The sequence below is a fragment of the Panicum virgatum genome, chromosome 4K (genome assembly GCF_016808335.1).
Source record: "Panicum virgatum strain AP13 chromosome 4K, P.virgatum_v5, whole genome shotgun sequence".
NCBI classification, from domain to species: Eukaryota; Viridiplantae; Streptophyta; class Magnoliopsida; order Poales; family Poaceae; genus Panicum; species Panicum virgatum.
In genome coordinates, this window is record NC_053139.1 from 44,538,283 (window position 1) to 44,556,091 (window position 17,809).

The following is a 17,809-nucleotide window of genomic DNA, read 5'->3' on the forward strand; positions in this document are numbered from 1 at the left end:
GTGGTAGTGGATGATTACTCAAGATATACATGGGTTTTCTTTCTTCATGACAAGGCCGATACATATGACACATTCAAGAAATTCTTTACAAGGGCCGAAAATGAATTTGAGCTCAAGGTGAAGAAAGTAAGGAGTGACAATGGAAGTGAGTTTAGAAACACAAGAGTTGAGGAATGGTGTGATGTGAAAGGAATCAAGCATGAATTCTCAACCAAGTACACTCCGGAACAAAATGGTCTTGTTGAAAGGAAAAATAGAACCTTGATTGATATGGCAAGATCAATGCTCTCCAAGTACAATGTTTCGGATAGCTTTTGGGCCGAAGCAATCAACACGGCTTGTCATGCCTCAAATAGATTGTATTGCCATAGATTTCATAACAAGACCCCATATGAGTTGCTCATTGGAAGGAAGCCAAATATATCATATTTTAGAGTGTTTGGTTGCAAGTGCTATATTCTCAAGAAGGGAACTCGGTTATCAAAGTTTCAAAGCAAATGTGATGAGGGTTTTCTTCTTGGATATTCATCTAATAGCAAGGCTTATCGGGTCTACAACAAAACACATGGCATTGTTGAAGAAGCATATGATGTTGAGTTTGATGAAACAAATGGTTCACATAATGAACAAGAAAATTTTGATGATGTGAGAAGTGATGGTTTGAGAAATGCAATGAAAAACATGTCAATTGGTGATGTTAGACCAAGAGAAGAAGATGAAGATGAAGATGGTCCTTCTATCTCTACAAGAGTTAATCCTTCAACCTCTATCTCAAATGATCAAGCACAACAAATTGTACAAAATTCAAGTAATGATGATTCTCAAGTACAAGATCAAGTTGGTTCATCTAGTGCACCTTCTCCATCAACTCAAGAACCCATTGCTCCTCAAAGAATTCATAATGTTCTTGCAAAGGATCATCCGGTGGATCAAATCATGGGTGATATTAGTAAGGGTGTCCAAACTCGATCTCGCATTGCTTCATTTTGTGAACATTATTCTTTTGTATCTTTTCTTGAACCTAACCGTGTAGATGAAGCATTGAGAGATCCGGATTGGGTGAATGCTATGCATGAAGAATTAAATAATTTCACTCGGAATCAAGTTTGGGATTTAGTTGAGAGGCCCAAGAATTATAATGTTATTGGCACTAAATGGGTCTTTAGAAACAAGCAAAATGAAGATGGAATGGTTGTGAGAAACAAGGCAAGATTGGTTGCTCAAGGCTTCACTCAAGTCGAAGGTTTGGATTTCGGTGAAACTTTTGCTCCCGTTGCTAGATTAGAAGCTATTAGAATTTTATTAGCTTATGCTTGCTCTCACAACATAAAACTTTTTCAAATGGACGTGAAAAGTGCTTTCTTGAATGGCAAAATTAGTGAACTTGTTTTTGTTGAGCAACCTCCCGGTTTTGAAGATCCCAAGAAGCCAAATCATGTATACAAGCTCTCTAAAGCTCTTTATGGTCTTAAGCAAGCTCCACGAGCTTGGTATGAAAGATTGAGGGATTTTCTTATCTCTAAGGGCTTCAAAGTTGGTAAGGTTGACACTACTTTGTTCACTAAAGATATTGGTAAAGATTTATTTGTTTGTCAAATTTATGTTGATGATATTATCTTTGGTTCAACTAACCCAAGTTTTTGTGAGGAATTTGGTGAAATGATGTCTAGGGAATTTGAGATGTCCATGATTGGTGAATTGAGTTTCTTTCTTGGACTTCAAATCAAGCAACTCAAGGAAGGCACCTTTGTGTGTCAATCAAAATATGTAAAGGATATCTTGAAGAAATTTGGTATGGAAGATGCAAAACCAATCAAGACTCCTATGGCCACCAATGGGCATCTCGACCTAGATGAGGGAGGTAACCCGGTTGACCAAAAGCTTTATCGTTCTATGATTGGTAGTTTGCTTTATTTGACCGCATCTAGGCCCGACATCATGTTTAGTGTTTGCATGTGTGCACGATTTCAAGCCGCACCTAGAGAAGGTCATTTGACCGCCGTCAAAAGGATTTTGAGATTTTTGGATTTTTATATGAGCAATGATCCCAAATTGGAGTTGGAATTGAGAAAATTGGCAGAATTCAGACTTGTCAGATTTTTGGTAGCGCGGACGGTCCGCAGGTAAGGGGCGGACAGTCCGCCGTTCATGGGACTTGTTCACCAGAGACTCTGCAGAGAAGTTCTTAACCACAGAAATACACTGCGGACGGTCCGCCAAAGGACCGCGGACGGTCCGCCAGAGGCTGTGCAGAATTCAACAGAGGCAGTGTCAGTCGGGCTGCAGTGTAAAGATTCAAAAGCGGACGGTCCGCCGGGATATCGCGGACAGTCCGCGAATGGACAGAAAGGTGGGGTCGGCCAGACTTGATTTATAAGAGGTGTCCCTCTCACTCTCCCCCACCAAACCACACATATCCTCCAAAAAGCTCTCTCTCTTTCTCTCTCAAGCACGTGGGGAGACAACAAGGTCAAGCCTTTTTGGAGTGGTTCCCGGACGGTCCGAGAGCATCCCCGGACTCTTCTCAAGATTGTGCATCATGTCCTCTCGGTATTTCAATGAATCCCTAACTCTTGTTCTTGGATTTCTTTATTGGAAAGAGTTAGGGTTAGATGCTCCGATCTGTTTTTTTGACCATGGATTCGTGCAAATACTTGGGGGATCTTATTCCTAGTGATGAGGAGTTGCTAGAGTTAAAGTTTGGTTGGTTAATTTGAATCAAAACTCAAAATGTGGATGAATCAAAGATGAGGGCGATTTTGTGTTCCTGCGCAGAACAGATGGGTCGCGGACAGTCCGCCTGATGGACGCGGACGGTCCGCTGTGGTAGTTCATGAACCGCGGACGGTCCGCTTTCAGAAGTGCGGACGGTCCGCTAGTATCAGTTTTTTCAGATCAGTGCTGAATTGAGTTATATCATTAAGGATTGATTCTATAACTTTAGTAATTGTTCTTATGGTTAAATCTTGATCTCAGGCCACCCCGGAAGATCATCAAGGCCACTGCTTCAAAAATTAAGAAGGCAATGACTTCCAAGAGACAAAGGGACAGTGATGACTCGGATGATGTGGACTATGCTCCAAATATTAGTGAGATGGCTGCTGCATCTTCAGTGGGAGATATTGGTGATGAGTCTTCAGAGGAAGATACTGAGGGGGTTGACAATGATGTTACAGATTTGATGGGGCTAGATCTACCTAGCCGACAGTGGACTGCAGAAAGCTATGCAAATGCAAGAGTAGTGGATCAGTTCAGCTTGCCTCGTGACACCAACATTCTCTTCTTCAAAACCGAGGTACAAAAAGATGTTTACTTTGGTCATCTAGTTAAGAAAAATGTTTTCAAACATCAGACCATTGACCTAGGCTATATGAGACAACATCAAGTCATGTCTGATCTAGTGGATAGATTTCAGCAAATGGGGATAGCTAATTTTCTGCAGCATAGGTGTGATTGGAATGAAACAGTGATACGCCAGTTCTATGCCACTCTAGAGATAAACATGGTTGAGGAAACATTTAGGTGGACAACTGGCAAAAGAACCTATGGTGCTACATTTGCACAATTTGCTGAGGCAAATCAATTGGATTATAATCTCATCAATAGTGAGCAAAGTATGAATGTTGTGTTAGAAAACCCACTAGATGAGAATGACTACCCCATGTTCTATGAGCCTGCACATCTTGGAATTGCTAGAACTTTTGGGGGTACGCAGGGTCTGAGGCATCATCCTGCAGTGATCAATAAAATTGTCAGAGTCACATTCATGCCTAAGAGTGGCAACAAGGACAAGGTTAGAGGGCACTATTGGAATGTGATATCTCATATCATGAATGGAAATAGAATCAATGTCATTGCTCTTATCATGGATCAGCTTGCAGACTTGAGGCTTAACATGGAGATGAACTTGTACTTTGCTCCATACATTATGTCCATCATCAAGGTTAAGACTAGCTTCAGAGGGTTATGTGAAAGCAAGCACACTCCTTTCAGGCCTTTCAAGAATGACAATGCTTTTCTCTTGAGGCCTTTGACTCCCTTCCCTGGAGATGATATGGATGCCGAAGCACAAGGGCAAGATGATAGTGATGATGATGCTCATATGGGAGCAGCTGCAGCTCAGCATGCCATGCCACCACCGCATCCTCCAGCACAGCAGCAGTGGGCCCCTCTAGCTGGCTACTTTGAGCCATACTTTGCATCCATGCAGGAGAGCATGTCCTCTCAGATTACGGGGTTGGCTAATCAGATGCAGAGTCAAATGAACCTTAACTTTCAGAACATGCAGCAGCAGATGTTCCAGCCTATGATGACTCAGATGCAGGGGTTTCATGATAGTTTACATTCAGATATAGCAGCTCTTGACTCACGTTTTGAGGATTTACCCTCTTCTGAGCAGTTTGAGCAGCTTGAGCAGAGACAGGAGCAGCTAGAGCAGCGCTTTGATGCCTTCAGCACAGCCTTTACAGGGTTTACTGATCATTTCTACTCAGTGTTTCCGGCTCCAGTGCCGCCTCCAGAGTTCTACCCGCACCAGCCGTTCTACCCACCGCCACCTCCTCCACCAGCCGTTTGACCTTATTGGGAATTGATGCCAAAGGGGGAGAAGGAGCCTTGGAGTGCTTGATCTAGGGGGAGCTCATGGACTTCTAAAGGAGATCATTCGTTTTCGGCTTCCGCTTGCCACTCTTGTTTATTTGTGTCTTCCATGAACTCTATTTAAGACTTGTGTTTGGATTTGAACATTTGGTTTGTATTGTGTGATGAACTATGTTAGTTTATGCTACTCTTATCTATTTATGTTCATCTTGTGGTTGTGAGGTTGTGCTAACCTTGTTAAAGTTCATATCATATATATCTTGTATCTTGTATGCCTCGATTTCCACTTGTAGGGAAAACTCCATCAAAAGTTTCAAATATATATATGTGTACTTGGTATTCATGAAAATTAATATGCACATATCAAGGGGGAGTTCTCTCTACTCATCGAACTTGGTGAATTTATTCATACCATATTCTGAAATTTTCAAGAAAATGAGTAAGTTCTTCCAAAGTTCAATTCCAAGTCCACCTTATGCCTAGTGTATAAAGTTGACTTGAAAACTTTTATCACTCCAAAATTTAGTGTTGTCATCAATTACCAAAAAGGGGGAGATTGAAAGCATCTAGGCCCCTAATTCGAGTTTTGGTAATTAATGACAACGGTTTGTGGATTAACGAATTCATTTGAGATAATGAGTATAGGTTGATCCACGAGTGAAAGAGATTTGGTTGTGAACGTATGGAGTTTTGGAGATGATAAGCAAAGCTCGGACTCAAGGCAAAGGTATAAAATAGGGCTTTTGCGTTTTACCGGTCACAAGGCGTTTAGTGGATGAAAAGTGACCGGATTTGTTGGATAGATAGCCGTACAATCAAGAGGGGTTGTGTACTCATGCTTGACGGGTCTTTAGTGCCATTTTGCTCAAAATGTCTAGTTGCATGCATGAGGGCTAACGGCGTTTTGAAAAGATATGAAATAGACTAAGTTCGAGAGCTGACTGAGTAACGGCGGACAGTCCGCTCCTGAGGGGCGGACAGTCCGCGCCCGTTCCAGAGAGCTTGCAGAAGCTCTGGTGGGCTGGCGGACAGTCCGGCCCAGGTGGGCGGACGGTCCGCCACTGTATTTCAAATTTGTACCAGAAAGGGTGTCTAACTGGTGTGGGCTTCAAAGTTGAACGGCGGACAGTCCGGCCATGGTGCGCTGACGGTCCGCCGGCTAATTTCAAACTTGTACCAGAGAGGTTGTTTCTCTGGTTTGGGCTGAAAAGTTAAACTGCGGACGGTCCGCTCCTGAGGCGCGGACGGTCCGCAGGCTAATCTCAAAGTTGTTCCAGAGACGCTGTTAGTCTCTGGTAGGTTGGAACTCTTAACTGCGGACGGTCCGCCACTGGGGCGCGGACGGTCCGCCAGGGCTTAACGGCTAGTTCTGACACGCATTAAATGCACTCTGACTCACTGGTTTATAACGGCGGACAGTCCGGTTTTTGAACCGCGGACGGTCCGCGACTTCGCAGAAAAGAGTGTAACGGCTAGTTTTTTTAAGGGGTGTCTATATATACCCAATGCCCGGCCATTGGGTGAGTCTCTTGGCCATTTGGATAGCATTCTTGACACATTAGAGCTAAGGCATCCCTCTCTCACACACACTTGCTTAGAGATTGCATTTTTGAGAGTGTGAGAGCTTCCTAGTGCATTGCATCAAGAGTTTGAGCTTTGTGGCATTAGGGATACTTCAAGCAAGCGTCATCAACTTGTTACTCTTGGGAGTTGCCGCTCCCTAGACGACTTGGAGAAGTGGATTTCGTGGAGCTCCTCCAAGGAGATTGTTGAGGAGCCCCGATTTCGGTTGTGAGAGGTTTTGTGCTCACCTCACCGGAGTGGTGAAGAGCAACTCTAGTGGAATCGAGGTGTGGAGCGGTTCCTTGATTCAAGCCGGCTCAAGATCAAGAGGTTCTTGATAGAGGAGCGGTTGATTCTTGGAATCCACCTCAACGTGGATTAGGGGTGACCGGCAAGTCATCGACACCACGGGATAATTTCTTGTGTCAAGCTTGGTTACTTCTCTTGCTCTCTTTAATACTTGCTTTTACTTTGAGCAATTTACTTTACTAGAGCTTGATTTGTGTCTTGTCACCCTAGGTTGCAAACCCATCTAGAGATAGTAATAGCATGACATAGGGCTTTCCTTTGTTACTAATTAAATTTCTCTAGTGTTATTGGTTTTAGATTTTAAACCGCCTATTCACCCCCCTCTAGTCGGTGTTCTTGATCCTACAGACGAGCCCGAGTCCGAGGTAAGTACCAGGTGAGGTAAGCCCTAAAGGAGATGTGTGTGTGGTCCTGTTGGATGGACCAAGTGCTCGTCTGCATGTTCCCATTGGTCCACCCACGGCTGCATCTTGGTGAGCCAATTATCAGAGCACGGCAAGCCACTCCTTGACAACCTACAAAAGTGGACCACGAAGAATCGTTAGATTCGACACGAATGTATAAGCCAAGTTCATTCATAATTACCTGTGGTCCTGGCGACTGACACGCTCCAACGCGGTAGGCACCGGAAACTCCTGGCGCTGTCCAAACTGTCTCCTGACTCTCCAGGGGCAATATGCCTCAACCGCGATGTCGTAAACCAGGACGGCTGTAGTAAACCACAGGCTCGCATTTAAGGAGCAGTGCGAAGACAGGCCTGCTGGTGCACGGATAGCCACAGCCTCAGGGCTGTAGGGCTCCCAGACAACGTCCTCGGGCGTCAGCATGTCGAGCTCCGAAACAAACTCAGGATATGCGCGTCTAATCTGCGCATGTCGCCCCCCATAGTGTGACCGGGATATATTTTTGAAACTTTTCGAAACGGAAATATATTTTTGAAATTTTGATTTTTTTTAAATATAAAAAAGAAAAAACCACCCTACCCAGTTTTAAGTAACCGACTAGCCGGCCCAAAACTTCTGCAGGGCTTGAATGCAGCAGTTCACCACAAGTATCTCGAAAAGAGAGCAGCTCACCATACAACCACCCAAGCACACACGGGAATATATCTGAATGAAATGAAGAGGCTATGCAACAATACAGTACTAGTTCCTTCACATATATATGGTCAAATAAAAGATCTCCGAACGAATGAAATGGCTGGGTTGCAGCATAGTCAGACTCTCTTACGACTACTTTTTTTCCGTTGGCCAAAGCTTGTTTCAGAGAAAGGTCCGCATCTTCCACACCGGGCGCGTGTAGAAACTAGTACAACTTCCATTTTAAATTATAGTCATTTTTGTATTTTTAGAACCATAGTTTTTGCTATATATCTAGATGCATATAGTACAAACTTTGTATCTAGAAAAGTTAAAATGATCTATGATTTGTAATGGAGGGAGGAGTGAGTAGCATTTTAGGGGCCGTTTAGTTCCCAAAAATTTTCACCTCTTTTTTAAACACATGTACGAAGCACTAAATATAATTAAATAACAAAACTAATTACACAGTTTAGATGTACACGACGAGACGAATCTTTTAAGCCTAATTAGTGCATGATTAGCCATAAGTGCTACAGTAACCCCACATATGCTAATGATGCGGTCAAAGGCCTCGAAAGATTCGTCTCGCGATTTTCAAGTGAGTTCTGAAATTAGTTTTTTAATTAGTGTTCGAAAAACCCTCCCGACATCTGGTCAAAGTACTGATGTGACACGCAAAATTTTTTGCGTTTCCAACTAAACGGCCCCTTATATGAAAAGGGAGCTAAGCATTCTTCAAAGAAAAACCTCTCAGTAGCTGACGATGGAAGGACAGTGCAAGGCACCCCATGTGGTGGTGTGAAGATTATTGGAAGTTCTGAACATACAGGCCGAAAGCACGTCAGCACACAGCTGGCTCCATGGTACCTGCTGCCGCCTCGCCTAAGAGCAAGTATTATAAGAGGTAGTAAGAAAGCTAAATTCTAGGTGGAGGAAAGAGAAGGGAAGAAAGAGAAGAAAGCGGGCTGTTCGCTTGCCGCCGGGCGTTGAAGGCTTCGTGCTCTCTGCTTGTGGGACCGAATAAGTTATTGCGCCAGCATGCAGCCGGCACCAGGCACGGCAGCGGGCGCATGGCCGCGCGTGCAGCCCGCTCGCCGGCTGGGTTATTGCCCTTGCTCTAAGGCCAGGATAAAAATTTCAACGCCGATGCAGTGTTTACGCCGCAGTTAGGGTGTGTTTAGTTCCACCCCGTAAACGCAAAAAAGTCGTAAACACATTAAAGTGAAAATGAATCTTGCTAATTTGAAGTACTAAATGAAATCTATTTATAAAACTTTTTGTATGGATGGGCTGTAAATCGCGAGACGAATCTAATGAGCCTACTTAATCCATGATTTGCAACAGTGATGCTACAGTAATCTTCGGCTAATTATGGATTAATTAGCATCATTAGATTCGTCTCGCGATTTACAACCCATCTGTACAAAAAGTTTTATAAATAGACTTCATTTAGTGCTTTAAATTGAGAAGATTCGAAACGCAAATTTTTTTTGCATTTACACCCTATCAAACTAAACACGGCCTTAATTCATGCAGCCATAGGTGTGGTTGCCCGTGATGATCAATGCAAGGTGAAGCTTTAAAATGGCTGGACTGTCTGCCTGTCGCCCGAGCACTGAAAAGGAGGTGAAAGGCGCCCAACCATTAATGAGCTTCTATAGGTTGAGGTGGTCCATTCCATGAGTCATGAGAGATCTCAGATCAGAGTATGATGGCCCATGTCTTAGGAAATCATGTACGTATGCTTTGTAATGAAGTACCATCTACAGTTCGATATAGCCTCACCAGCCTCATCTTTTACTTTTATATAAAAAGAAAAGCTTGTTACTCATTAATTCCCGTCACATGCATGTAGGAATATATGTGAGCTCAATCCAATGCGTGAATATTACGTACTGTCCTTGCTTGTAATAAGGGATGCAATTTTCCTTTCTTTTAGGTCGTTGGGTCGGCTCAAAATTTTGTAAAATAAATTACAATAGAAAGCCACATAATTAATTTAGGGGAAAATGAACTAAACTGGTAAATGTTAACGTAATTGAGTAGCTTATTGAAAAAGGAGCATTTGTGTTCTTGTCCCTACTTTACAGTGCAACTGTGATTTTACACTCATTTTTCTTAACTTTGTAATTTTTCTCTTACTATTCACAAGTCAACGTGATTTAATCCCTAGTCAACATGTTTTTTGCCCCTAGTTAAGAGTCAAAACAAAGGCAAAATAGTGTTGAACATGGACAAAATCACGTTGACTTGTGAATAGCACGGACAAAATCATAAAGTTAAGGAAAATGAAGGTATAATCACAATTGCATTGCAAAGTAGGATTAACACCAATTTATCAAAAAAACAATCGAGCTTTGGTTAAATCTAGTAAAATGCAAGCACCTCGTGTGAGTTGGGAACTCGAACCCATATGGGCAGTTCCACCACAAAACCTCACCAGCTAAGCTACGCTTAGTTCATGAGTAACACTTATCCATAGGGGGGGCTAGGGGGATCCCTACCTCTCTAAGATCAATGGATACCCCCTAAGCCTCTCCTCCATTTTTTGGATGAAAGAATGAAGAAGAAGAAGAAGGGGGAGATGAGCCCCCTCTACATGTGTGCGCTAGATTTGTCACTGCTTATATCCCTACTTATAGTTAGATAGCAGCTAGCTCGATTGATTGACAAAAATACCCGTTCATGAAATCGACAAAAACCACTTGCTCATGCAATTAAATATCACGACATGCATGCACATGTGCCACAACAATTTGGTTTACTAGCAAGCAACGTGATTGGCAGCAGCTCGATAGTGAATTGACTAGTACCAAGCTGGTTCCCACGTTGTGTATCCATCTATGTTAGTATCCACTGTTGCTTCAGTTCGACCCTAACTGCAATGTATATATGACTTGACTTCATATATATTCTTGGATAATAATCAGTTAAACACCCTCTTTTTCAAGAAAAAGATGGAGAAGATATATTGCATGGGCATTCAGTGTTTAAACATGTTGACTTCATGTAAGTAAACCCAACACGACTGTTTCTTGAGCGCCCGTTGTAAACTTTTTCTTCGGCTGTTTCTTTTCAATATAATATACTCCTGTTCCATAAAAAAAAAAGTAAACCCAGCACGACTGTTATTTCTGATTATTGGACTGGGTGCTAGCTAGATATCGATCACACTAGCTAGGTAAAGAAACTCTGAACACGGCAGGATAGCTAGATGATACGGTGTGTTTTTTGGTTCTCCACATGGGCTTTTATTTATAGAGAACTAATTAATAAGCTACCGTGTGATGAGGGGAGCCATAATTTAGAAAAAAGAAGAGTGTTTGGTGCGCAGTAGTTATGGGTGCAATAAAGCCGAGACAGATGAATTTCTCCAACTGGTACCCTGCATTTTGGGATATAATTAAGCTGACTTTCTAGAGGCTAATTAAGCTAACACGTGGACGTGCTCATCGCACATACCGTGCAATTGCATCAGTCGGGCCGTGATAAGAGTGAAACCCTAACTCGATTTAATGATTTAATCGAAATACTGTAATTGTTGCCGTCTTCAGGTGAAAGATTTGATACTTGTGTCGATGCGGCTAGGGAGCATGGAATGGAAAAGCTCCACAACACTCCAATTTCTCCATGCAAATGCGCAGGCAGTAGCAGCAGAGAGAAGAGCTTCATCTTCCTAGCTAGACTACTCGCTACGGCAGCAGGAGAACGAGAGGCACTGGCTAGTTGCTGCTAGAGCTAGAAGATGAACACCAGCCGCTGGATCCTCACCGGACGGCTGAAAAATTGGAGTGCTCGGCTGTGCGGGGACGAGTATCCAGGACACTATCTTGACTGTTTCTTAACTTCTTGTCAGGCAACTGCTTTCCTATTCATGTACTCGTGTATAGTAGTTCTGTAGTAGTAGCTAGTTAGCTACTCCACGATCAGTAGCACTGCTGCATGGAGCATGCTGCCATGCCAATGCCATGCTAGCCCGGCCAGCGAATTGAATTGAATGGCGCACTGTACATTTCTTCTATCTCTGCATTTAATTGCATTCCATTGATGAACCAAGACATTTATCTTTGCATGTTCTTGGTTTCAATGCAATTAAGGACTGGATACGGATCTCTCCCTCTGTACATATGGGGCAATTTCAAATTATCCCATAACGTTGTTGCAGTACATCTGCATCGTCAGTTTGTCACTGATGCACGCTTGTTCAGTCTTGGCTCGGTTCACTGCTAGCTGCATTATATTCATACGTAGTGCAACTGTAACTGAACTCCTGCAGCCGGCGTTGCAATGCCACATTAATATCGTACTTGAGAGATAGATGTTCGAGGGTGTTTGAATCAGCTATAGATTATGAAAAGTTGAAAACCAGATGTAGATGTGCTTCAAACACACTCAGATTATGGAGTAAGGTAATAAAAATCGAAGTACCCAGATTACTAGGCCTTGCTCGGTTACACATGGATTTATTCAAAGCTGGAAATGATAGGAACAATAAGAGACTCATAATAGATACAATAATAAGAGACAATAGCGATAAAGTTGTTGCTGTCGTATATAAAATAAAACAAAAATGGCGACAGCTATTTGTGATAGGGGTACGCACTGTTGGTTTCAGCTGTGTTGCGATGGGTGTGAATAAGTTCAGCACTTCAGCGCCTCCCATGCTTGATGCTTCTATATATATATATATCCTCCATCCATATGTGTACGCGCAGCAGATCGAGCAAAACGTAAACAAATTCAGTAGACATAGGTAGCAAACTTGGATATGCCCGGGCTCATGGCGATGGCGGCACTGGCACCATCAACCTTGTCAGTGAAGCGATGCTTCAGCTGCAAAGAGACGCCGAGCACGATGCTGCTGCTCAAGAAGCGCTCTTCTTCGTTCGCACACCTCCTCCGCCGTAGCTGCGCCCGGAGGGCAGCGACGGCCACCGCGACCGCCATTCGTGATGAGGAGGAGCTGATGATGCAGCGCCTGAATGAGGACGGGTGGGTGGAACAGCATCTGCTGCCGCTGCTCACCCCCGTGGAGGCGGCCTGGCAGCCGGCCGACCTGCTGCCGTCCTTTGCCGCCTCCGCCGACGAGCAGCGGAGCCAGGTGGCGGAGCTCCAGGCCCGCGCGGCCGCCGTGCCTGACGACCTCCTCGTCTGCCTCGTCGGCAACATGATCACGGAGGAGGGGCTTCCCACCTACATGTGCATGGGCAACCGCGTGGCGGGCGGCAGCGACGCCACCGGCTGCGACGGCCACGCCTGGGCGCGGTGGCTGCGCGGCTGGACCGCCGAGGAGAACCGCCACGGCGACCTGCTCAACCGCTACCTCTACCTGTGCGGCCGCGTCGACATGCGGCAGGTGGAGAGGACGGTGCACCACCTCCTCCGCCGCGGCATGCGCACGATGCTGCGGCCCTCCAGCGCCTACCACAGCCTCATCTACGGCGCCTTCCAGGAGCGCGCCACCTTCGTCTCCCACGCCCGCACCGCAGGCCGCGCCGCGCGCCACGGCGACTCCTGCCTCGCCAAGATCTGCGGCGTCATCGCGGCCGACGAGAGGCGCCACGAGGCCGCCTACACGAAGGCCTCCGCCAGGGCCTTCGAGGCGGACCCGGACGGCATTGTGCGGGCGCTCGCCGCCGTGATGCGCGCCAAGGTCACCATGCCCGGCGAGCTCATGACCGACGGCCGCGACGAGCGCCTCTTCGACCACTTCTCGGCGGTTGCGCAGCGCTCCGGGGTGTACACGGTGGCGGACTACGGCGACATGGTGGAGCACTTCGTTCGCCGGTGGGAGGTGGCGGAGCTCGGCGCTGGCCTGTCCGGCGAGGGGCGGCGCGCGCAGGACTACGTGTGCGGGCTGCCGCGCAAGATACGCAGGATGGAGGAGCTGGCCCACGACCGCGCTGCCAAAATGGAGGCCCAATCCGTTAGCTTCAGCTGGGTGTTCGACAGGCCCGTCCGTATCCGCTAATCAGTTGGGCTTTAATTTGGGTTGGAGGCCCATTCCAAGTCCTCAACTGAAGAACATCCAATCACTGCTGCTTCTATTCCCTAATAAAAAAACTTCTGCTGCTTCTGTTGTAATGGAGACGGACTGGCTGCATTTGAATATGTTTAATACTATAAATATGCACTGTCTTTTTATAATTATATACATGCATTGTTTATAATCGTGCTGGAGCCTAGTAATTAGCAAATTCCTGTGCTTTATTAAACTTGGAAAACTACTTTTCTACTCATGAAACTGTTGTCACATCAGTTGATTATTCTGCAGTTCACGAATTCGTGGCTCATTGTTGGTTAAATCGTATGACAAAATTTCATTCAGTACGTACAAAAGGTCATTGAACTTTGTCTGCAGAACGAGCAAACCAGCCCGACATGAGCTTAAAACAACCGTAATCTGAACACTTACATATCTTTTTTAGAACTTTTTCCGCATCAAGATAGCATGACCACTTGACAGTAGCAAAAAGCTTGCTGCAGAATTCAGGGGATGAGTTGACCGTGATTTCTCCAATTAACTGGGTGCCCTATTCAGGTTATCTGGTGCAGCATCACGAACTCACGATTCCTCAAATCCAACAGGAAGAATAAAGTAATAAGGTCTTTCGAAAAAAGAAGAAGAATAAAGTAATCGGTAGACTCATGCTCATGGTCCTAACATAAAGTCCCTAACACTCATTACATTAACACTATTTTCTCTTTCCCCTTCACTTCCTAACAGAGTCGATACATGGTCCAAAACAGAACACTAGTCCAAAAGAATGGTGAGAAACTGCACGCAGCAACTCACGGTAGCAATGAGGCATTCGTCAATCAACATGCTTCTACGTTAAGAGAATGAGGACACAGAATAAATCCCACAACTTCACTTCTATTGCTAGCAATAACAGGGCAGATAGGATTGACCACAAAGCACCCCTACTGCCCTACAAGAATAGCTTGCATGGCTGACACCCACCTTCGTCAGTCCAATATTCAGTGGTAACATCTGGACATGAAAAGCAGAAAACAGCACCCAAACCCACGAACCAACTATAGTGGCATCTTATGTTCCCCAGACCTCAGCTCGTGTACCATGCACTATGGTGAAGCATCAGGATTCTGACCACCTGACTACGCCAAAACCCAAACCATATTAGGCATAGTGTCAGAAAAGCAAGAGCAAAAAATGGCATCATGAGTAAAAAAGACTACATCAGTACTCTTTTTCCCAAGGTGCATCATTTCAGTTGGACGGCTTTTCCGCAACATCTCAGCAAACAGACACCACATTAGGCAAAAAGTCACCACATTTCAGCAAAAGGGTGTACATTAATGACATAAATTGTGCCACCCTTGAATGCATATGCATGAACAAATGCAGTGCTAAATAATGGAAAAGTTTGCATTCTTCCTGACTGATGATCTGAAGACTTCTCAATAAAAAAAAGGAACAATATATCTGCCCTTTTTCATACTGTAAAGTATACTGGGAGTGATGATTATGATGTGCAAAACAGAAAAAAGAACATTATTGAACAAAGAGAGCCTTGACAACATAACAAGAAGATAGATAAGTAAACAATGCAAATGAGGTATAATAAATATGGCTAAGGCAGACCCCCCCCCACCCCACCCCACCCTGGCGCGCGCACATCAAAATTCATCTATTTATGGTGGAAATATAGAACCATTACTCAGATTAGTATCCGTAAAACATGAAAAAAATATTGGCAACAGAGAATTTTGTTGCTAAGTTGATTCTCTAGTTTGCTATCCAGGGATATCATGTCACAAAATATAATGAAATCCATCACTATCAGCATTCATAAATCATATATCAATCAGGCTACTTCCTGGAAATTATCATATATTTACCATGTAAAGTTTCCACCTTAATTTTGGTTTGGTCCAACTTCTATCATCGACAGGTGGGCCTTAGTTCATCTTGTATGCAAGCCGGTCTACAGCCCTCCATCCACAACTCGATCTTGTAGATCCCTATAAATTAACGCACGAGCAACTTTCTAGTAAAAAATATATGTGGCCACTGGGCACAACCGAGCAAGCCTACAAGTCATACTAAAATAAGCACAGAGATCTCCACTTTGATGCAATCTGATACCTCAAGCTAATAAACCAACAAGACAACCAACACCATTTAACAGCATCACGATTTCAGATGTAGAAATAAGTACATCTCCATTTTGATTGTGAGAGATTATACGAAGCTGCTTCAACTCATAGGGATAATATTTCAAATACATGACACAAGTGGTATGAGGGCAGGAAAATAAGCATGTACGAAAATACAATAATTTGTTAGTAGTAACATTCAAGAAAATGAATTAAGGAGCATATAGGTTTCTTCATAATAATGGTCTGATATGTTGATATTACTATGCATAGGGCTCTGACTCGACTAGTCATGGTATGGTTGAGTTGCAGCATCGTCAGACTTACTCAGCATTATCTTGCCAGTGGCCAAAGCTTCTTTGATAAGCAAAAGGTTGGCTTCTTGTACATCAGGCAAATCCAGCGAGGTGACATGGGGAGAGACTATCAACAGTTTATGCAGGGAACTAGCTTTCATCAACAAAAAACTCACAAGCTGCACCTCAGCACGGCACCAGTTGAAGTTCATGAACTTTACCATCAAAAGGTTGTCTAAGCGATCCTCTGGTGGCTCTTCCGTCACCTCATCAGTAGAACCTTCCATGGGCTTATTATAAAGAAGTTTCGAGGACTACAAAGATGAACCATAATCATTCAGAAGTATTACAATCAGATAAGAACTCAGATGTAGTTAAAATAAAAAAGACAGTGACTAAACAAAGAAATTTAGAAAGGTGTTGAAGGTGTTAACCTCCACAAAGAGCCTCTCCAGATTCGGACATTGGCAAGTCTTGAGGAACACATAGAGGTCAGCTAGGTTGGCAGCTTCCATTTTGAAGAATAGCTGTAGTTCTCTCAAACTGTGTAAGTTGAGATTGGGCATGGAAGATACGACCTAATAAATAAAGGCATGGTTAGGTAAAAATAACGAGTTTTTTTTAGAACTTGCAACTTATAAGTTACAGGTGGTGAGAAGACCAGATAAAATAAATTCAATATGGAGAAATTACCGGGAGGGCATTGTGATTGATGGTGAGGACGTTGAGGCTCGATAAATCCTTTGGGAGAGAATTATATAACTTCTTGATAATGTACTGTTTTGATACTGAGCAAGTAAACCAAATATAAAGATCAGAAAGCACAGTGCCCAGTCGAAGGGATGAAAAGGGCGCTTTGCCGAAGTCACCGCTGTAGCGAAAGGAGCGCAAGCTAGGCACAAGCTCAAAGTTCGTGATCCCATTACAGTACGCGACGGTGAGACTCCTCAGGTTCGGCGGTATAGAGTAGAAAGAGTTGCCACATTTGCAGTGGTCCAGGTCAAGAGTGAGGAGGTTGGGGCACAGCGCCATCATTTTCCTGAAAGGCGCATGGCCAATTGAGATTGAGTGGAGCCGAATGACTTCGAGAGCGCGGAACGGCTGGGTGCCCCTGAAGTACATGTTGGAGATGCCGATGCGGCGGAGCGAGAGGTGCACGAGTTGTGGGCTGGACAGCGGCAGGTGGAAATTGAGCTTGTGCTCGAGCGTTCTGTTCTGCGTCTCGAGGTGCAGGTCCTCGACGCGGCACTCGGCGGCGTATTCGGTGAAGCGCCGGAGCTCCGAGGACTTGATCTTGCGGGTACTGACGACGAGGGAGAAGCGGTCCAGACGGCGGCGCGGGTGCGGCTCGCGCGTCGAGCTCCCTCCGCAGGTCGTCGAGGGATCCGAGGTGGAGCTCGACGGAGGCGCGGTGCTCCCACCGGCCCTTCCACAGGTCGCGCCATCCGCGCGCGACCGCCCCCGTGCGGATCGCTTCCTTGAGCGAGAGGTGCGTCTGGATGCGCCGCCTCAGATCGTCCGGCAGCGCCGAGATGCAGTCCACCGGTGCCGCATCCGCATCCACCGCTTCGCATCCGTCCCCTTGCTCATCCACCCTTTGCCTCTTCGCTCAGCCGCCGCCCTCGCCGACGGAGTCGATCGCCATTTCCCTCTCGTTCCCGCTCTGATTTCGGGGAAACCCTACCTCACTCTCCCACCCACTGACCCGCCGCCGCCGCCGCCCGCAGCCGATGCGCCGCGCCGCTAAAGAAGCTGGGATATTGAACTGGGCCAGAATATGTGAGAGGCCTCCTCGTTCAGTCCAAACAAAGTGTGTGCGGCCCACAAAAATTTATATGG

The 17,809-nt window shown here is 45.1% G+C and overlaps 1 protein-coding gene and 1 pseudogene across 1 annotated transcript; one reads left to right on the forward strand and one right to left on the reverse strand.

Moving 5' to 3' along the window:
* The first annotated feature begins 12,163 nt into the window (after positions 1–12,163).
* Positions 12,164–13,708, forward strand: LOC120704270 (acyl-[acyl-carrier-protein] desaturase 4, chloroplastic-like). Its single transcript, XM_039988596.1, has one exon. It carries the CDS (start codon positions 12,322–12,324, stop codon positions 13,522–13,524), a length of 1,203 nt encoding a protein of 400 aa, XP_039844530.1. The 5' UTR covers positions 12,164–12,321; the 3' UTR covers positions 13,525–13,708.
* Positions 13,709–15,240: 1,532 nt separating this feature from the next.
* LOC120704271 lies at positions 15,241–17,579 on the reverse strand (annotated as a pseudogene).
* Positions 17,580–17,809: the final 230 nt, after the last annotated feature.